At 32.2% G+C, this 23836-nt stretch overlaps 1 protein-coding gene across 1 annotated transcript in view; it reads right to left on the minus strand.

The window, feature by feature from the left end:
- Positions 1-20781, minus strand: part of LOC149961282 (sodium- and chloride-dependent GABA transporter 1-like) — a 41989-nt gene extending 21208 nt beyond the window's left edge. Inside the window, exons 1-2 of the mRNA XM_090176566.1 lie at positions 20397-20781; positions 4709-4957 (exon numbers count right to left, since the gene is read on the minus strand). Of these exons, the coding sequence (XP_090032692.1) occupies positions 4709-4931 (223 nt within the window). The 5' untranslated portion in view covers positions 4932-4957; positions 20397-20781. The remainder of the gene's footprint in view (positions 1-4708; positions 4958-20396) is intronic.
- Between the last annotated feature and the right edge of the window lie 3055 nt (positions 20782-23836).

Consider the following 23836-nt stretch of genomic DNA (forward strand, 5'->3'; position numbering starts at 1 on the left):
TTGTAAAATATCGTCTGTCGCGGCGTCTGCATCTAGCCTTACTCCTTGCTGAGACGTCACGTGACCGTTGAGCAACGGAAAAAACCTGCTCTTACAGCCGATGACTTCGTTGCTCAACGGACGGGCAACGTGACGTCAAAACCAAAAGTCAAAAAAGCATACAGTATGAAACGGTGAGTCCGTTGAGCGTTACTGAACTCCGCCAGTGTTAGGGAACCAATGAGATACCAGGATAATTTGATTGACTCTTAAGGGGAATAAGAACTTACATCATAAAGTTTAAAAGTTTGTTCCATAGTATTAATTGACAATAAAAATAAAATAAAAGACTGGTACTTAATGGAAATTTTTTTAAAAGTACTTAATTATAATATTTAAAATACACAAGAGCTTTCAGACCGTGGTCCTTCCTCAGCCGCACGTTACTAAATTATGATTACAATGTTATAACGTGCAGCTGAGGAAGAAAGCTCCTGTGTATTTTAAATATTTTAATTTAATAATTACTTTTAATTTTCCATGAAGTAGCAGTTTTTTTTATAAACATTTTTATTATGAACTTACATATTTACGGTGAATTCCAAAATTTAACAATTCCGCCTCGAGATTTAAAAGACGCTAGGGGATATTGTCGCTAGTTACGTTAAAAACCACTGTTAGTAGACGATTTTTAGATTTACTTTCTATAGTTCCCTTTAAGGGGAGGACCTTACTGTTACCACTAAAAATCCTCAACATAGCAAAAGCGACATAGGACCCAAAAGCGTGTCAACTCTACGTTGCACCCTCTAAAATATTTACTGACAAGGAGACTACCCGAGGTGGTTATCAGCGATTTTGTTGAAACTGAGGGGTTAGGTAAACCTTATGGTAGTATGAAAATTGCGAAAGGGAAAAGTTGCAATGGGCTTTAGTTTTCCTATAGCAACCGAAAATATTTTTGACCTCTCCCTTTAAAAAAGCATGGGATTTTCTTGGTTACCCAAATTTTGTTAAAATTTAACCAAAATTTATCAATTTTAGCCAAAATCATTGATCAATTTTACCCAAAATAGGTCAAATTCATCTTTTTGGGTAAGTTTTGAAAATTTAATTTTTTCAAATTCTTTAAGTAAGTAAGTACCCTGTGAAACCGTAAAAATCCTAAGCTTTTTTAAATGGAGAATTTTTGTTTTGAGAGATCAAAAACATTTTCGGTTGCCATGGGAAAACTAAAGCCCATTGCAACTTTTCCCTTTGGCAATTTTCATACTACCATAAGGTCTAACTAAGGCCTGAGTTTAAAAAAAATCGGTGATAGCCACCTCGGGTAGTCTCCTTGTGAGAGCAAAGATAATTTAAACTCGTACCCTAGATTCGAATACTGAGAGCTTTCCCATTGACGGTTTTGTTACGAAGCGTTTACCCTTTTCCGGCATGTGACCTCAGAAAAATCGGGCTCCATCGGTTACGGTAAGGCACAAACCATGGAGCGAATTTTTTCTGAGTTCCAGCGGGAAGTGGGTAAACGCTATCGGCAACACGCGAGAGTGATTTCGAATCTAGGGTACGAGTTTAAATTATCTTTGGTGAGAGTTAGTCTCACAATAGACTGCATGGCCTATTAGTAGGAATAATACTAGCAACTATATTATCAGTCTATGGTCTCCCTTCGATTTACTCGCCCGAAGACACGCTCTAAAACTTCTCACTCGGCGGCGCTGGAGTGCAGGAAATTTAAACTTTTAACCCCCTCTCCCAAACGCCCTTTTTATTTCGCGACAAGCTCTCATTAAACATTATACCGTAATGACACACTTTTGTGTTTTTATGTTACTTTGGAACATAGTCATTCTCTCCAAGTAGAAATAAAGACCATAAGTAACCAGTGACGGCGATCCCGTGGGGGCTCTGGGGCTCGAGCCCCCACGGGGAAAAACCAACGAGAGCTGAGCCCCACAGAAATAAAATTGGGGAAAAATAGCAACCAGGGAAATATTTATAATCTCACGGCCTTTATTTGGGTCCCAATTCAGTCTTTTTACAGAAGTTATTTCGAGATTGCAGATGCGAGTAGCGTTAAGATGATAATGAGGCTCTTTCCATGAGCGCACCCAGAGCGACCTTTCGGTGTCAACGCATCTGAACGGTCATGGAAACGGGTTAGTGCGATAAAAGTGGTCGACCTTCTTGGCACGACAAAAGAGGTGTTCCGGGGAGAAAATATCGCTCCTTTTTGTTTCTTGGAAACGGTCATCGCATCGTTCTCACTACATTTTGGGTGTTTCTCTCCTTATTCCTTCTATACTCGGTGTGCCTCTTAGCCAATTTCCGAATTGAAAAACAACCGGTAAATCTAGCGCTTCTAATTTCTATCTGAACATATCAATCCGTTATCTTTTTCTCACATGATCAGGTACAATCTGAATTATATATCCAAACTGCTTCACTAATTTCACCGTCAAATTTACATTTATATGAACGTATAAATTTGTGGCGTAAGCGTAAGTAAAATTAGTTTGGGTGAAAGTCGAGTTTGACTTAATCCACCGCATTGGGCTAGAAAGAAAATATTAGGATAAATGCTTCAAAGTGCCAGTTAGTAGCACTACAAATGCAGCGATCTACTCATCGGTGGGGGTTCGATTCGACAATGGAAACAGGCGGCGATATCACGTCGCGTAATTTTCATGACCGTTCAGATGCGTCATTGACGGATGAGATATTAAAAAAAAACGCTTTCAAAAAATATGTATAGTAATAAAAATTTAGAGCTGTACATTTTCGTGCTTAAGTTTTAAGTATATGAATTTTTGTATGAAAAAATTATGGCCTGTTCCCCCACAGAAATATTTTCCGATCGCCGCCGCTGTAAGTAACATAATAACAATAAGTATGTCAATTAGGAAGATTTATCACCGAACTGATTTCCAGAGCAATTGCGTTATCAAGGAATAGTTCTCAGCACAGAACCCCCTAGTGTCTAAATATGCCCCAGGCGAAATATACTACTGCGAAGGACGATCATACGCTATATTCAGTTCGAGTGCAAATCCAAGTATCAGTGTCGTAAATAGATTCGGTCTGGAAATTAGCATTAAAACAATTGGAAGTGTCATACTTATTTAAAGATTAAGGCACTTGTACATTATAATAGCGAGATAAAAAATAAATAAAGTAAAAAACCACTGTATGTACAAAAATGGGTTTTATTAAAAAACTAGACGACATTAAATAATTGTTTATCATAAGTTGTGTTAAAAATTGTTTGCATTATTTTTAAGCTTAATTGCATATTTGTGTATATATTTTTTATATACCTCTTGCTATGTCTGTATATATAATTTTTTACCAACGAAACGGTTTTTTCGAAAGCTGTATATATTGGTGTGTAGAGGCCCGGACTGGCGATCGCCGAGGGCCCCCGACATTGCTTATAATAAATTTTAATAATAAATATATTTTTATTCCACCCCCCCCCCACCTCCCGGTAAGGGGGCCCCTCTTCAGTCCCTAGCCGAGGGCCCCAAAGAAGCCAGTCCGGGCCTGAGTGTGTAACGCTCGCTAGAAGTCAGACCTGATGAAGCTTCCGAAATGGACGCGAAATTGTTCGTCTAGTTTTTTTTGTATAATACAGTGGTTTTTTTACTTTATTTATTTTTTATCTCGTTACTGTCATACTTATGGTTATTATGTGACTTCAGGAATCCGTACCTCTAATTGGAATGCTTATCCTGGAGTATCGCGTATGGCAAGATCACTCTGACGGCTTTGGCCCCGCCTACGAGAGAAAAAAAATCCCCTCTGCGCGCGCTCCCCTCTCACATGGTGGTTTGTTAAGTCAACATAAGCCACGTTCACACTAGAGCCTACAACCCAGTTTAGGTCGGTTTGTATGCCAGTTTTGACCGCCTACGATACTTCTTAGTTCACACGTGCGAAATCGCTTCACCCCGGTTCGCTTATAGCCAAGGCTTAACGCCATTTCAAATTATGACTAGAATTTTGAAAATACTAAAACATATCCCAAAACAATTAGTTAATCATGTTTACTATACTAATATTATTTGACATAATTTAGAATTTTATCCCCATTATTTTTGAAAATACGAGCAATTTTATTTCCCCGCCTTGTCGTTTGGAAAGCGATTCTAAGCGAACCGACTTGGATGAGTTGCTTCCCGAACCACGGCCAACTTTGATCACGCGCTGTTCGCGCTACTACGGCCAACACATTCGTCGAAATTCCGCGAGCAAGGATTTTCCCCCTATAAACTGTACTATAATGTGTAGGAGTTCAGCGCCACGCTCGGTGGTTATATTGTCCCCAATGTAAAAACTATACTAAAAATAATAATCCGCTAGGGGCGCTGACGTCATACACATCTTTTGCTCATAGGTTAACACAGGAACGTCAACGAATGAGATGGCCGCTGTAGCGCGAGAGATGCGCGAGAAATCAAAGTTGGCCGTGCCCGAACCAACACGAAGCGATTTCTCACGTTGGTTTTAAAAACCAGTTATCTAAACGAAGCGAATTTAGGGGTAAGTGTGAACGTAGCTATAGTGACGTCAAAAAAACCGTCAGCCACATCGAGACGAAAATCTGCCGCGATAAGCATTCCAAGTAGATATATGGATTCCTGGTGACTTATGATTAAACACAACGAAAGAAAGCAACAAGACGGCAGGCAACCAGCCAATAGGGATGAAAACGTGACTCTCTTACCTCCTCCGTACTCGAAGCACAAGTAGGGAAACCTCCAGACATTCCCGAGTCCCACGGCGTAGCTGATGCAGCTGAAGAGGAAATCCAGCTTGCCGACCCACTGGCCGCGCTGGGGCATTTCGCCGATGTCCGAGGACGGGCTGCTCTCCGGGGTGGCTTTTTTGGTCAAGTAGAGCTCGGACTCGGATGGCAATCCTCCGGTCATCTTCTTCAAGTCGGACATGGGATGAGAAGGCGACCAATCCACACCTATGCGGACCACAGAAACGCGATAACCATCAATACCAATATAAATTACCTCGCCGAGAAGGCGATATTCTAAGACTATTTTTAACCCATCGGTTGTTATGGAAACGGCGCGGGCTACCGCGTTCGACATCAGAATTTTTCAAGGGCGACTACGAATTGAGGTTTCACTATCACTCCGAATCGTCTGCGCGTACGTCTAAAAAGCGACGCGAGATTGCTTGATTTAAATCAATGAGGATTTCTATTAATTTCATTTAAATTAGTATTGGTATTAATTTCATTTAAATTAGTATTGGTATTAATTTCATTTAAATTAGTATTGGTATTAATTTCATTTAAATTAGTATTGGTATTAATTTAATTTTAATTAGTATTGGTATTAATTATTAGTATTGGTATTCATTTCATTTAAATTAGTATTGATATTCATTTCATTTAAATTAGTATTGGTATTCATTTAATTTAAATTAGTATTTGTATTAATTTGATTTAAATCAAGATTTTTATCAATTTTATTTAAATCCAGATGTGTATCAATTTTATTGAAATCCAGATTTGTATCAATTTTTGTTTAAATCCAGATTTTATCAATTTTATTTAAATCCAGATTTTATCAATTTTATTTAAATCAAGATTTTTATCAATTTGATCTAAATCAAGATTTTTATCAATTTTATCTAAATCAAGATTTTATAAATTTGATCTAAATCAAGATTTTTATCAATTTTATTTAAATCCAGATTTGTATCAATTTTTGTTTAAATCCAGATTTTATCAATTTTATTTAAATCAAGAGTTTTATCAATTTTATCTAAATCAAGATTTTATAAATTTGATCTAAATCAAGATTTTTATCAATTTTATCTAAATCAAGATTTTTATATAAATCACTATTTTTATCAATTTGATCTAAATCAAGATTTTTATCAATTTGATCTAAATCAAGATTTTTATCAATTTTATCTAAATCAAGATTTTATAAATCAAGATTTTATAAATTTTATCTAAATCAAGATTTTTATCAATTTTATCTAAATCAAGATTTTTATATAAATCACTATTTTTATCAATTTTATCTAAATCAATATTTTTATCAATTTTATTTAAATCTAGATTTGTAATTTTTTGTTTAAATCCAGATTTTTTCAATTTTATCTAAATTAAGATTTGTATAAATTTTATCTAAATCAAGATTTTTATCAATTTTACGTAAATCAAGGTTTTTATCAGTTTTATTTAAATCCAGTTATTTTGAAAAAAGTTATTGATTTAAATAACAAATTACGTATTTCAATGAAGGATTAAAAAATGACAAAAATGTACTGGTCCTAAAATAATTAAAAAAAAAACTAAATTAACCAAATTATTAAATAGTAATTACATTTAATCAATAATTCAGTAAATTTTAGATTAAAATATCGATAAAACAATTTATTAATGATTTAGACTAAAAGAGTCATTAATGGTTTTAAAATTAGTATATCCAATAAATAAATAAATCCGATTTAAATAAAACAAATCGATTGATTTGATTGTTCCACAAAATAAATAAAAAAATGTCAACCCTGTTATGTGATACCCTTAACTAGATTACAGCTATTCATTTGAATGAAGCCTTTAAATTCAAATATAATTTTAAACAGAAAAATGTAATATAAAGGTTTAAATTGAAATTTATTTAATCGCTTAACAAATCACAAAAATTGTTTCTCCGAAAGTTGAGTATACCATTTGACCCCTAGACGTACGTTTATCAGTGGGTTCGAAACCTCAATGATAATGGAGTTCACTACCACTCGGTCGAAAGGTCAAAAACTGTAGTCCCAAATCACTCGCGAAATGTCGTCAAGTGGAAAAATGTCACCCATAATATCGTAATTTGAACTATAAACAGATAAAACAAATGAGTGAAACTTAGGCGAGCAAATAAAGATTAAGAAACTGTCGGCTTCTCAAACGAACGTTTCATTCACCCTATTAACTCTATCAGCACTGGTTTTCAGTTTCGGGAAATTTCCTCTGTTGACATTATCACCACAGAAATGAGAGTGCAAGTGCAATCATTTGAGGGGGAAGAATACAGTAAAAGCCTCTTTTTCGTTCAAGCTGAACGTTTCTGTTTCAACAAATACATAATTGAATTATTAGGCTGAACCTTCCTCTAGCGTTTGAAATAATTTTGATAATTCTAATATCAATAGTTAACGAGATATAAGGTCCTAACTAAAGGGTAGTTTGGGCGCTTGCCCAACTTGTTTAGCTCCTGGGGTCCTAATTAAAACGTCATAACTTAATTACTTTTAAATTTAAAATTGTCAAAATTATTTTAAGCACTAAACAATAGGCTGTTCTACACTGAAATATTAATTTTATAAGTTAAAATACAAAATTAAAAGAGTTCAGCTTGAAATAGCGCGAAAGTAGACAATGACCACTGTAGTCTTCGCCCTTAAAGCCTACTTTAGTTTCACCGAAAATGAATTTATTTATGCTTAGGAACTTGAACTCAGAATGAGTAGGTTGAATTAACCCCTGCCAGGAGAGGGGGGGGGGAGCAAAAAGTCACCGGCATCTGCTTCAATCGCGTCGGAAGACCTTCAGATTTAGCATAAGTGTATAATATTGCTACATAAGTGTGACACTTTCTATTCTTCACATGCAAAAGATTTACTGAGAGCTATTCGCAAAGCAGACTGCATTACGGGCTTCGTCGCCGTTTTGCGTCCGCTTGCTAACGCGTCACACGTAGAATTTGACAGCGCCTCGCTAGGGGGATATTTTCTTCTTGTGATGACGTCACTCCGTTACTAGCTCTCAGTGAAATATTCCCCAAAGTGACAAACTTATGGAACAATTTTATAGACTTATGGTTTTAGGGAATAAATTATATACCGCGCTGATTTGATTTTGTTTCATCCCGTACACTCTAGAGAAAAATTATTTTAAAAATCTTCAAATCTAATTCCAAAATCTCGAAATCTGGATGAGTGAAAAGAGCGCCAGAGAGCTTCAAAGTGTGGCCTACTAGCCCCTGGAAGTAACTGCAACCAACGCAAAACCAAGCAGCAGGGACTTAAAATACTGTTTAAGTTTACTTTTTTACGCTGGTTACCTCGATTTGTTTACAAAGTCCTTTTGTACCTATCACACGAGCCCAAACCTTAATGTTCGCGTTTCCCTGCTGCTTGGTTTGGTGCTTGTTGCAGCCTACTTCCCGGGGCTAGTAGGCCACACTTGGAAGCTCTCTGGCGCTCTTTTAACTCATCGTAGGAAAATGGGGAAAAAAACAGGCATACTTCTCAACCCACCCCTACAACTACTAAAAATTTTTGCATAACTTTTTGAAACACCCCGTATATATTTTTTCGCTAAAACGCGTTTCTACATGAAGATAAGACACATTTACGCCTTAAAAATATATAAATGTAGTCTTGTTACGGTATAATTTAATCACTCGTCTCAGGAAAACGTGATTTCTAAGCGTTTGGTTTTTCTAACCCGCGTTTTCATTAGCGTTGATAATGGGCCGCCGGTTTGGATGGCGTCCAACTAGATTTGCGCGTACATCTACCCCAGAACAATAGACGCTTCAATAAAACATCCTTCAAGGATATCGCCAAGAAGTAATATTTCTGATAGCCAGGACCTGTAAGTATTGTATATATAGTGCTTGTTGATAATAATGGAAACATTTACCTTGGTGCCATCTATTAATGTCAAAGGAAGCTAAAATTCAAAATAGCGAAACAATAACGTCGTCAGAGAACCATTGCAGAGTATTTTAATTAGACCACTTATGCTCTACTTACAATTGTTAGTGGAATTTAATCTAAATTATATATCCAATATAAAATCGAGGAGCTAACCAGTAAGAATTTGCCAGTACACATGATTACGCAATGAGTACAGATGATTACGATGAGAACACATGATTACGATGAGTACAGAATAATTACGATGAGAACACATGATTACGATGAGTACAGAATAATTACGATGAGAACACATGATTACGATGAGTACAGAATAATTACGATGAGTACAGAATGATTACGATGAGTACAGAATGATTATGATGAGTACAGAATGATTACGATGAGTACAGAATAATTACGATGAATACAGAATAATTACGATGAGAACACATGATTACGATGAGTACAGAATAATTACGATGAGTACAGAATGATTACGATGAGTACAGAATGATTACGATGAGTAAAGAATGATTACGATGAGTACAGAATGATTACGATGAGTACAGAATGATTATGATGAGTACAGAATGATTACGATGAGTACAGAATAATTACGATGAATACAGAATAATTACGATGAGAACACATGATTACGATGAGTACAGAATAATTACGATGAGAACACATGATTACGATGAGTACAGAATAATTACGATGAGAACACATGATTACGATGAGTACAGAATAATTACGATGAGTACAGAATTATTACGATGAGTACAGAATGATTATGATGAGTACAGAATGATTACGATGAGTACAGAATAATTACGATGAATACAGAATAATTACGATGAGAACACATGATTACGATGAGTACAGAATAATTACGATGAGTACAGAATGATTACGATGAGTACAGAATGATTACGATGAGTAAAGAATGATTACGATGAGTACAGAATGATTACGATGAGTACAGAATGATTATGATGAGTACAGAATGATTACGATGAGTACAGAATAATTACGATGAATACAGAATAATTACGATGAGAACACATGATTACGATGAGTACAGAATAATTACGATGAGAACGCATGATTACGATGAGTACAGAATAATTACGATGAGAACACATGATTACGATGAGTACAGAATAATTACGATGAGAACACATGATTACGATGAGTACAGAATAATTACGATGAGTACAGAATGATTACGATGAGTACAGAATGATTATGATGAGTACAGAATGATTACGATGAGTACAGAATAATTACGATGAATACAGAATAATTACGATGAGAACACATGATTACGATGAGTACAGAATAATTACGATGAGTACAGAATGATTACGATGAGTACAGAATGATTACGATGAGTAAAGAATGATTACGATGAGTACAGAATGATTACGATGAGTACAGAATGATTATGATGAGTACAGAATGATTACGATGAGTACAGAATAATTACGATGAATACAGAATAATTACGATGAGAACACATGATTACGATGAGTACAGAATAATTACGATGAGAACACATGATTACGATGAGTACAGAATAATTACGATGAGAACACATGATTACGATGAGTACAGAATAATTACGATGAGTACAGAATTATTACGATGAGTACAGAATGATTATGATGAGTACAGAATGATTACGATGAGTACAGAATAATTACGATGAATACAGAATAATTACGATGAGAACACATGATTACGATGAGTACAGAATAATTACGATGAGTACAGAATGATTACGATGAGTAAAGAATGATTACGATGAGTACAGAATGATTACGATGAGTACAGAATGATTATGATGAGTACAGAATGATTACGATGAGTACAGAATAATTACGATGAATACAGAATAATTACGATGAGAACACATGATTACGATGAGTACAGAATAATTACGATGAGTACAGAATGATTACGATGAGTACAGAATGATTACGATGAGTAAAGAATGATTACGATGAGTACATAATGATTACGATGAGTACAGAATGATTACGATGAGTACAGAATGATTACGATGAGTACAGAATGATTACGATGAGTACAGAATAATTACGATGAGTACAGAATGATTACGATGAGTACAGAATGATTACGATGAGTAAAGAATGATTACGATGAGTACAGAATGATTACGATGAGTACAGAATGATTACGATGAGTACAGAATGATTACGATGAGTACAGAATAATTACGATGAATACAGAATAATTACGATGAGAACACATGATTACGATGAGTACAGAATAATTACGATGAGTACAGAATGATTACGATGAGTACAGAATGATTACGATGAGTAAAGAATGATTACGATGAGTACAGAATGATTACGATGAGTACAGAATGATTACGATGAGTACAGAATGATTACGATGAGTACAGAATGATTACGATGAGTACAGAATGATTACGATGAGTAAAGAATGATTACGATGAGTACAGAATGATTACGATGAGCACAGAATGATTACGATGAGTACAGAATGATTACGATGAGTACAGAATGATTACGATGAGTACATAATGATTACGATGAGCACAGAATGGTTACGATGAGTACAGAATGATTACGATGAGTACACAGTCAACCCAAAACTTTAAAATTGTTACAGATGAGTAATTGAGTACGGGAGAATTCCAATGAATACGCTTGATTACAGATGATTACGCGCTATTACAAGTGATTACGGGTGATTACAGATGAGTACGAAGATTACAAATGATTACGGGATTACGAATGAGTATAATAGATTACAGAAGATTACGTAATCATTATAGTTAGGGTGTACACCGATTACTGGAAGTGGTTAGCCCCTCATATAAAATATATTGTAAAAAATTACTATAATTTAAGTCATCGTCAAATTTACAAACGAGCCAATCAACGTGAGGGGTACTTTTATGTCCCGCCTTTTCTGTCAAAATTTAGCTTAAGCATCTTGTTTTGATTTCGACGCTAGCGACATCTGTTGAAAAAGAGCTACTTCACGTCGAGCCGACACTTGCTTTAAATATTGACTTATCTAAATTAAGATTTGTATAAATTTTATCTAAATCAAGATTTTTATCAATTTTATCTAAATCAAGATTTTTATCAGTTTTATTTAAATCCAGTTATTTTGAAAAAGTTATTGATTTAAATAACAAATTACGTATTTCAATGAAGGATTAAAAAATGACAAAAATGTACTGGTCCTAAAATAATTCCAAAAAAATGCCTGAAAGTTCGAAATTCATATAAACACTCTTAGCACGCGCGCTAAAAACGACACAGTGTCGTCAAATATGCATTAAAACCAGAAGGCCACGAACATAATAAAAGCTTAATTTTATCTACAAAAGGCGTTTTTTAGAATGAGTGGTATTTGTTCATTGCCTAGAAATTATTATTAATTAATTAATTATTTATAATAATAATAATAAATAAATAATTATTAATTTAACTCCTCAGGGTAAAAAAAACCTTCGATTGTAGGCCTTTTTATAAAGTAACATTGACCTTCTTGTTTTGATGTAGCTGCTGCGTCACGAGTGACGTATCGATGACGTTTTACAACGAAAAGCCCCGGACGTAAGAGTAAATTCGACAATGCACCCGGTTTTTAAACATAAACTCAACTGAACTTCTACGTATTTCGTGAGCTATATAAAAACCGAGGGGTAAGACACTTAGGATTTTTGTGTAAACCGGGAGTTCGAACTCTGCAGAGTTCTCGAGAGTTCACGAGAGTTCGCGAGAGTTCGTGAGAGTTCTTGAGAGTTCAAGGGTGAGTTCCAGAGAGTTTATTGGTGAGTTCTTGAGAGTTCGGAAGAGTTCCAGAGAGTTCAAGGGTGAGTTCCAGAGAGTTCAAGGGTGAGTTCCAGAGAGTTCAAGGGTGAGTTCCAGAGAGTTCAAGGGTGAGTTCTCGAGAGTTCGGAAGAGTTCTCGAGAGTTCGGGAGAGTTCTCGAGAGTTCTTGAGAGTTCAAGGGTGAGTTCCAGAGAGTTCAAGGGTGAGTTCCAGAGAGTTCAAAGGTGAGTTCTCGAGAGTTCTTGAGAGTTCAAGGGTGAGTTCGGGAGAGTTCTCGAGAGTTCTTGAGAGTTCAAGGGTGAGTTCCAGAGAGTTCAAGGGTGAGTTCCAGAGAGTTCAAGGGTGAGTTCTCGAGAGTTCGGAAGAGTTCTCGAGAGTTCTTGAGAGTTCAAGGGTGAGTTCGGGAGAGTTCTCGAGAGTTCTTGAGAGTTCAAGGGTGAGTTCCAGAGAGTTCATTGGTGAGTTCGGGAGAGTTCTCGAGAGATCAGGGGAGTTCATAAGAGTTCCAATAGCAAATGTACACCTGAGTTCTTGAGTGTCTTACCCCTCGATAAAAACAAGTTCAGCAAGCGTAGCTTGTTTTATAGAAAGGCCTATCCAATAAAGATTAGGTCAATAATTGAATCAATAAAGTTCAAGTTTATCTCGTTATTGTTACCAAATATTATAATCTATTGAGACACAGATGGGTGTAAACAGATTAATCGTTACATTTAATACGAAACTACTTGGAAATTATGCAAGAAAGAAACAAAATTTAATAGAATACCACTGATAAAAAATTGTTCGTTTAAGCGCAAATGATGCGCTTAATATGATGCGGGAGAAGCGCAATTTGAAACGCCTCAATATATGAAGTTAATCAGTCGCTAATCCGCCGATAACTGATAATAGACTATCTAATGAGTGCCTCTGGGGTTATCGTCTGTTACGTACCAAATAAATCCTGACGAGAAATGCAGGAACGGAAATAAAGAAGATAACGATATTTCACAATGTCACCCGGAAAATGGATGATTTATCTGCTATTCAACAAATTCCTTTTTTTTATTAACCGGAAGTTTTAACATAATTCTCAATATTGAATTTAAAAAATATATATTAAATTAAGTATAATCCTAACTGGGAAGCTTTGTGTGTTACTATTTTTTGTTGGTTCTTCTATGTTTCTTATTACTTGAAATATTTATTTATTTAATATTTTTATTTATTTAATATTTTTACTTATTTCATATTTTATTTATTTAATATTTTTATTTATTTATTATTTTTATTTATTTCATATTTTTATTTATTTAATATTTTTATTTATTTAATATTTTTATTTATTTAATATTTTTATTTATTTAATATTTTTATTTATTTAATATTTTTATTTATTTCATATTTTTATTTATTTCATATTTTTATTTATTTCATATTTTTATTAATTTCATATTTTTATTAATTTCATATTTTTATTTATTTAACATTTTTATTTATTTCATATTTTTATTTATTTAACATTTTTATTTATTTAATATTTTTATTTATTTATTATTTTTATTTATTTAATATTTTAATTTATTTAATATTTTTATTTATTTAATATTTTTATTTATTTCATATTTTTATTTATTTCATATTTTTTATTTATTTCATATTTTTATTAATTTAATATTTTTATTTATTTAACATTTTTATTTATTTCATATTTTTATTTATTTCATATTTTTATTTATTTCATATTTTTATTTATTTCATATTTTTATTTATTTCATATTTTTATTTATTTCATATTTTTATTTATTTCATATTTTTATTTATTTCATATTTTTATTTATTTCATATTTTTATTTATTTCATATTTTTATTTATTTCATATTTTTATTTATTTAAGATTTTTATCTATTTAATATTTACTCCGTTCCAGACAGTCGCTCCACCGGTGAGTAATAATGGAAGCTTAACCTTACCGGCTAGGATTATATAAATTTTAAATTAAATTTGACGTAATTTAAGAAGCATTTTTAGTCCAAGATTAAATATGCCATTGCACTGTAAAAAAATAGAAAACATATTAAGATATTTTAATTTAATATAAAATATAAAATTTATTTATAATATTAATATAATGTATAATATTAAATACATAAAAATGTAAAATAAATAAATATCAATATTTAAAATATTAAAAATAATAATTAAGGGGTAAGAATACAGTAAAAGCCCCTTTTTCGTTCAAGCTGAACGTTTCTGTTTTAACAATTACATAATTGAATTATATTTTTCTTATTAGGCTGAACCTTCCTCTAGTGCTTAAAATAATTTTGATAATTCTAATATTAATAGTTAACGAGATATAAGGTCCTAACTAAAGGGTAGTGTGGGCGCTTGCCCAACTTGTTTAGTTCCGGGGGTCCGAATTAAAACGTAATAACTTAATTACTTTTAAATTTAAAATTGTCAAAATTATTTTAGTCACTAAACAAGAGGCTCTTCTACACTTAAATATTAATTTTATAAGTTAAAATACAAAATTAAAAGAGTTCAGCTTGAAATAGCGCGAAAGTAGACAATGGCCACTGTAGTCTTCCCCCTTAAACAGAAGAATCAAAAAGTAATTTAATTTTTAACACACATAGAAAACATGAAACCAATTTCTTTCGAGAAAACAAATGTCAGGATTAAAGTTGGCGGAATTACATCATGGAGATCAAAACTACATCACCACGTTATGAAACGAAATATTAGATGGTTGTACAACATTCCATGCAATAGTTAATTGTAATGAAAAGAGCTTTTAACAAGGGGCTTAATTAATTTGAACTTAATTGATTAATATACATGTTGGTTAATAAACTGAAAACTTCACGAAATTAATTGTAAGAATTCTACAATATCCTAATCGTAATTAGGTGTTTACAAAAAATAAAACAATAACAAATTCTACGTATAAAACGTTTTTATTTGCGTTTTTAATTCTTTACTTGCACGCGAGTTTTGCACGCGGGTTTCAGATTCCGAAAGGTCTCGCGACGGCAGCGCGTGCTCTCTACCTTCAAGAGCTACAGCTAAGTGACGTAGACAAAACATTGTCACGTGACCTCCCGTATTTTTTGTAAACACCTATTCCTATACACTCTTTTATATCCTTATTTGTGAGAGCTGCCATTTGATTACAGGTCTGATTTCAAATAGCGCATGCAAGGCCGCTTCACGCGGTCAAGTGCACGCGACGTCTCGAGCTGATGAGCACGCGCAGGCGCCCTTGCCTGTACTATTTCAAATTAGGCCTGTAATGAAATGGCCGACTTTGTAAAAGAGTGTATTTATGAAAACTATCACGAGCTACCACCGAACTATAAAAACTAAATCCATTTTCAATTTGTAATTTTTCTTTCCCATATTAAATTTAAAATCATAAATCTGACGTCAAAAGCCTGCCAATAAAATTTCAAAATAGAATTTGGCCTTGTTTCAAAAGATTTGGAAAAATAAAATTTGAATAACTCCGTTTAAATTTAGTAGAGTAACCAAAATTTTACCTCGACAACAAAGAGAAATATTTTAAATTGTCAGCCAATGACACGTGTATTTTGGTGTACGTGAAAATTTGCCAAATATCGATTTTTTAACAGTTGAACTAATATTAAACCACGGATTTTTCTTTCTATAAGTCGTTGCATTTTTTTTTTGGAACGTGTTCGGGAATGAAAATTGGTATTAGAGGCACTTAGGCGACGTGTAATATTTTTCAAGAGAGGTTAAAACAGGATGTGCGTGAATTTATTAACGTTGAATACGTGCTCGAATTTTGATATAATACTTAATGGGGACTGAATTCGAGAACGAAGAATGTGCCGTTACAGTTTATAACGTTTCCAGTTAGCTATTCACAAACATTAATAAAATTGTTTTGATACTGCCTTTATACTTTATGCAAATATTAATATTTTCCAATTAAATGCACTATTTGAAACGTAGAATTTTTTAAATAATAATCTAAAAGGGTCATTATAGGTATCTTTAGACTTAACAGTAGGTGTTTTTTTTTTCGCTTGTCCGGGGACAAAAAGTGTAAACTTTTTACCCTAAAACGTTTTATTCGCCTGTTCTCGGGGTAAGATTTACCCTGTCCTGAATTTTGTTCGCTTGTTCCAGAGCTCTAAGGTTACACTTTTTACTCATCCTCGAAAGGAGGTGTATATAGAGGGCGTAATCTAGCTCTGTCGTCTGCTTAAATTTCGTTTCACGAAAACATGACGGGCAAGCTTTTTATAAATAACCTTTAACCTTTAACTACTCCCTTCTTACTCCAACTCGTTTCTTTCGTCAAGACAAAATTGAAGTAAAATGACGTCATATGGCTACACTTTTTAACCTGCTCAAAAAACCCAAAACAGGCGAAAACCACCTAATATTCTATTTATATTTATGGAGTAAAATTATTTTAACTTCTAAAATTGTTCTAAAAGTTTGCTATAGATAATACCAAAAATAAATAATATTACATACTATTGTATGTAATATTATTTATTTTTGATAATGTCTAAGTTAATTTTAAATAATGGCTCTGAAGATTTTCTAAATGTGGTATAAATTTTCTTTAGAAAAACCACTATCGATATTCTAAAAAATTCAACGGCTATATATATATTATGTTTGTAGACTCTGGTTTTTAGTTCTTTATACTATATAAATCCCAGTATAATCTTTACAAGTCTATGACCTGCAATGAATTCATTATAGACTTTAATTCTAAAGAATTCCATAATTATTTTATCCATTTTTGAGTTTGTCTATAGCGTATTCTAAATTTGTTGTTAGTACAATCTTTGTCTATGGTTTGTAAAGAATTATCTACATGGAGACGTAAAATTGACCTATAGACTAAACAGCATTCTATCGATATTTCTAAAGAAAATTCTTTAAAGAGATCACATTAGAATTATTCTAAACGATTCTTATAGTGGGTATGATTCTTCTAAATATATTCTAAAGGTGTTCTAATTTTCTAAAGTAAATACCTTTAGAAATCAATGTCCCATGCAATAGCTATTCTAAAGAACTCTACTAAAGTTAGGTTAAATATGTAGAATTTTCCTGGGAAAATTTTTGTAAAAGAACTACTAATTTAAGTGTTCAATTTAAATGTAAGTACGTAATTATATAACCCAAATATTTACTATTTCGTAAAATGTTAAATAATTAGTATATGATTTAATATTTTTAATAATGTATAAATTGAAATAAATAATGGTTCGAATATATAATTGCTGTATCAACGGTACCCATTATTATTAAAAAAATAAATCAAAATTAAATTTTATCGATTTTTATAAAACTGTGGTTAAATTTCCAATTCTGAAATAAATTAACGTAAAAAAAAACGATAAACCTAATTAAAATTTACCAATTTTAAAAACACACTCCGTAAGAATTAGATTAAATTTACCAATTCCAAATAAATGAAAAAACTAACGCAATAAAAATATTTAAATAACTAATTAAATTTTACCGATTTAAAGAAAATACAATTTATAAAAACCAGTTTAATTTTACAAATTACAAACGAATTAAAAAACTAACCCGATAAAAATATTAACCTAATTAAAATTTACCGATTTAAATAAAAACGTAAGAATGAAAATTAATTTCCAAATTCCGTAAATAAATAAATTAAAAAACCAACCATAAACCTTATTAAAATTTACCAATTTTAAAAACACACTCCATAAGAATGAGATTAAATTTACAAATTCCAAATACACTTAAAAACTAACGTATTAAAAGTATTTAAAAACCTAATAAAAATTCACCTATTTTAAAAAATATATTTATTAATAATGAGATAAAGTTTCCATTCTAAATAAATTTAAAACGTAACGCAATAAAAACACCAGTTGCAACTGCTGAAAGGAAATTCCTATTTTTCAACGATACAGGATGAAAACAAATAAAAAATAACGGGCAAGTTTCCAAATCCATGGACATAGGCAGGAATACAGCAGGCGCCAAACTTTAGCCCCCCGAAGAATGCGCGATATTTAGCATAAAACTAAAACGCCATCCCAGAAACTTCGACTTAATTCTGAAAGCTAATCGGAGCGACCGAGAAACCCGCATTACTCAAATATCTTCGCTTCAAAAATACCTTTCTCGTAAAGGAAGAAGTGAAAAAAAATAAAATAAAAAGTTTTATTTTGAAGTTGAGTCGTAATTAATTCCAGAAATTTGTGTCAAGGTTCTGGAAACCGGACCCCCCTATCAGCGGTTCCGCGAAGAGAATTTCTATAGATAGCCATTATATTAATTGTTGTACATTAAATAATTTGATTAATTGGTCTATTATATCGTTTGATAATTGCAACAAAACGCAGGCCCGGCCTAAGGGTTGGAAGGGGCCAGAAACAGGGAGCGATTCTCAGGGCCCCTTTTTACTATATTTTGAGAAAAACAAACTATTTTCTATTATCCTTTTATGTTTACTAACAGGGCTCATAATCTGCTGGGGGTTTTTTCTGGTATTCTATTTTATAATAGAAAATAGTCTGCTTAGCAGACGGAAATTCAGCAGTTTATCAACTTATCAAGTTAAACAACACGGCCAAACCCTACAAAGCAGTAAAAACTGCAAAGCCACCAATGGGTTAAATTTGTAATAAGTTATATAAGTAATCCATTTACTACAGTCAAAGTGACATTTACAACAGTCAAAGGGACATTCTAACGCGGCTATTATAGGGGAAGTGATCAGCTCCTCGATCAAATGTGCAGTTGTTAAAACTTCGAGTTAGTATCTCATGTCCTGTGTCTTAAATTTGATTCTGGGGAAGGTCTTTGTCACTATAAAGTGCTTGGAATTTGGATTATAAGGAAGGCTTTTTCACATAATTGGGCACTGTGGCTAATAACTCTGCAACTATAAAGTTCTTAGAATTTGGATTATAAGGAAGACTTTTTCACATAATTGGGTACTGTGGTTAAAGCCTTTGCAAAAGTAAAGCGCTTGTATTTTGATTATGAGGAAGGCTTTTTAAATAATTGGATACTGTGAGGAAGGCTTTTTAAATAATTGGATACTGTGAGGAAGGCTTTTTAAATAATTGGATACTGTGAGGAAGGCTTTTTAAATAATTAGGTACTGTGAGGAATGCTTTTTTAATAATTGGGTACTGCGAGGAAGGCTTTTTTAAATAAATGGGTACTGTGGCTAATGCCTCTGCAACAATAAAGTGCTTGTAATTTGATTATAAGGAAGACGTTTCCAGTAATGAGGTGTTTCCAATCCAATTACTATGCAAGCCTGTTCAAATAATAGGGTATGTCTGCAAAAGGGAAATCATTTTCAATATAAGCGCTCCTAATCACTATTTCACAACCCACGCCATATTTTTTAGAACGATAAAGTTATAAACAAGAAACATTTTATGTAAAATATAATTTATTTGGTTTTTTTTCGTTAGTGAAATCAATTCAGAAGCGTACCAACACGAGGGAGGGGGCGGGCAACTTGAACAGGGCCTCACTGTCAGAGGGGTACCAAAATGTGGTCGACGACCAGGTAAAATTTGCTTCAAATAATGTTTTACGCAAAAATGGGACTCCATTCAAGAATTAAGGCCCATTTTCATGCTCGCTAGTAGCGGATAAAAATCGTCAAAATTCGCATCCGCCACTCGCAAGCGTGAAAATTAATCTAAAATATCTGTTTAAAACAGATCGACGCGGAAAGTGAAAAAGTGTGTAGCGGAAGCGGATTTTGTCGATTTTTACCCGCTACCAGCGAGCATGAAAATGGGGCTTAAGACCTACGCAGACACAGTACGTCACTGGATAGAAACCTTTAAATAACTTTTATCCGCCATTTTAAAAATACTTCTTTTAACTCATTTCAAATACCAAACCTAAAAAAACTTACCCGAAAAAAATCGGAAACTTCGAAAAAAAACGAATCTTTTACTTTTTAACCCGACCACGAACTAAAACATCGCGTTAACACGAATAAAAGTTCAAAGACGCGGTTCCAGAAACCTATATTATTAAAAGTCGGACGCAAAAAACCGAAACCACCGCAATAACAGTGACTACGGGCAGAAAACCGAACTGCTTTTAAAAATAAACTTGTTCTAAACTGAATATTAACGTGAGCGAAAAACAACAAGCGACTAGAAACCGAGCGAGCGAGAGAGAGAGAGAGTCAGTAGATGTACAATATTTTTAGGTAGCGCGCCGTTTTCGCAAAAGCAGAGCTCCCTACTCGGCTACTGCCAACCTTCAACTAGACTTCCGCGTGTTAAAGTCAAGGCGCCAAGAGATTCACTAGGCCTTGGATGGACGACAACGGCGCGACCAGATTCTCGGTAGAGTCGGTAGTGGGGGCATTCTGAGATTCTCGACGAAAATACGCGCGTTTCTTAATCCGAATCAACGGCTATCATAAGTGTGTTTTTTATATAAGTATGACCATCTTTGAAGTTGTTTTGACTAAGATCTATTCTCGAAGTGTTACGTCGTAGTTTTAGTAATAGGGTGAAAAAAAATCGCTCTCTTTCACGGAGACGCAAAATGAAGACGACGTAAGATCCGAGTGGCGCCATCTACGGATTGGTTTCGAGAACAAATGTTATTTAAAAATTGTAGAAATGTTAGGAAATGAAATTACATTCTACGCATTTCTCTTTTCTGATTGTAGGTGGCGTACTATAGTCAGCTACTGCGCTTGCTCAGAGTTTTACTGAAATGGTGTACTACGTTAATCATAAAATTACTATTTTTGTAAATTGTTTATTTACTAGTTTTGTAAATGGCTTATTTACTAGTTCTGTAAATGGCTTATTTACTAGTTTTGTAAATGCCTTATTTACTAATTTTGTAAATTGCTAAATTACTAATTGTGTAAATTACCAATTGCTTATATTGCTTATTAATAATTCACTCTTTTTCTAAAATTCTAATTCCCTATTTTCATAAACTTATCATTTACTAATTTTGTAAATTAATAATTTTATAAACTTCTATTTTACTATTTTTGTAAATTACTAATTTTATAAACTTTTATTTTACTATTTTTGTAAATTACTAATTTTATAAACTTCTATTTTACTTTTTTTGTAAATTACTAATTTTATAAACTTCTATTTTACTATTTTTGTAAATTACTAATTTTATAAACTTCTATTTTACTATTTTTGTAAATTACTAATTTTATAAACTTCTATTTTACTATTTTTGTAAATTACTAATTTTATAAACTTCTATTTTACTATTTTGTGTATTACTTTTACTAATATTGCTTATTATGCACATTACTAGTTTACTATGTTTGTAAACTTCTAATTTGCTATTTTTGTAAATTGCTAATTCACTATTTTTGTAAATTACTAGTTCACTATTTTTATAAACTACTAATTCACTATTTTGTAAATTACTAATTAACTATTTTTGTAAACTACTAATTCACTATTTTTATAAACTACTAATTCACTATTTTGTAAATTACTAATTAACTATTTTTGTAAACTACTAATTCACTATTTTTATAAACTACTAATTCACTTATTTGATAAAATTCTTAAATTGTTGTAAATTTTCATTTAATGCAGTTAATTACCGACTTTATAATTATTGTAATTGTTTACTTTTATTTTTATTACTAATTTATTATTTGGTATATAAACTTTATTTAATTTAGCAAATCAAAGTTAACAACTCCAGGAATATCACACTGACCTTAAGTGCGACAGCCCGAGATTTCTGGCAAGTATATCTGTAATACCACTATTAAAAATTATCGATAATATCTGGCTGCTAGCCATCAATAAATTTAACTGTAAACTTGACATTTTGATGATCATTACCTGTGTATGAATGTCGCTTCTGGGCATTGACAACTGAGCCATGTTAGCTTGTCGTAATTTCTCCACAAGTCTGCGCGTTGATAACGTCGGGTTCTTAACCCGCCCTAATTATGGCTTATCTTATGCACGTATGTTGTTAAGTTCTTTACGAACACCTAAAATAAAACTATATGAAACGGATTTATTGGTCTTAAAAATATATTTAAGTTAGAACTAACTTTAATTTAATTTGATTGTTAGGTTTTCAGAGATAAGCAAGGGTGTTGATTTTTGTTTAATTTATTGGATTTGAATCGGATTTTTTATTTATTTTAATAGATTTTTTGATTTTATAGATTTTTTGAATTGATAGATTTTTTGATTTTATAGATTTTTGATTTTATAAATTTTTTGATTTTATAGTTTTTTTGATTTTATAGATATTTTGATTTTATAGATATTTTGATTTTATAGATATTTTGATTTTAAAGATTTGTGATTTTATAGTTTTTTTGATTTTATAGATTTTTGATTTGATAGATTTTTGATTTTATAGATATTTTTATTTTATAGATATTTTGATTATATAGATTTTTTGATTTTTATAGATATTTTGATTTTATAGATTTTTTGATTTTATAGATTTTTTGATTTTTGATTTTATAGATTTTTTGATTTTATAGATTTTTGATTTTAAAGATTTTTGATTTTATAGATTTTTTGATTTTATACATTTTTTAACGGTTCATGCCTCTTTGTCTTGACCAATTGATTATTCTGTAATGTAAATTAATCTTATTTAAATTTAATTCCAAATTAAAAACTAAATTTAAGTTAGTTTTCAATGTAATGATAGACCTATAATTATAGCCTACATTTGTTTAAATTGTGATTTAAAACAATGATTTTTTTAAAAAATCACTTGTTTCAAATCCGACAACCCTGGATATAAGTTAAATTTACTTGTTTCGAAGGTTTTTTTGAAAATTGTAACAAATTATTTTTAAAGTTTTTGCCTTCGAAATCTGCGAATGTTTTTCCCGTGCTTTTGTTAGTTTAAAAATAAAAATCTGATTCTCGAAAAAGATAAAAAAATAACTTTTATTTTCTATTTATATGGTTTATCGGCAGTCTTTGAAAGAATCTTTGAAAAGGCAAATTTGAGAGGACGGTGTGGTTTATTTTAATAACGCTTACGTAGACCTCGCCCCCTTGCCAAAAAGTCCGTTACTAAACACACGGCAAGATGTTTAAAATTAAAGCCAAAAATATTTTGAGTCCAAAAATTCGAAGCTTTGAAAAAATGTTGAAGGTGAATCCCAAATCAATCTGAATGACTGTTAAAAGATGCGTGACTAAACACACATTTCCTGTAATCGGTGTACACGCTTGTACTAAAGTGATTACGCAATTGATTACAGATGTATCATTACCAAAGGTTCAGAGATTAATATGTCTAATCGGTGTACACCTCAGAATAAATAGAAAAAATAAGCCAGTGGCCGAATAGGTGTAGATGCAA

Source organism: Leiobunum rupestre, chromosome 1 (genome assembly GCF_980474605.1).
Source record: "Leiobunum rupestre chromosome 1, qqLeiRupe1.1.hap1, whole genome shotgun sequence".
Classification (NCBI taxonomy): Eukaryota; Metazoa; Arthropoda; class Arachnida; order Opiliones; family Sclerosomatidae; genus Leiobunum; species Leiobunum rupestre.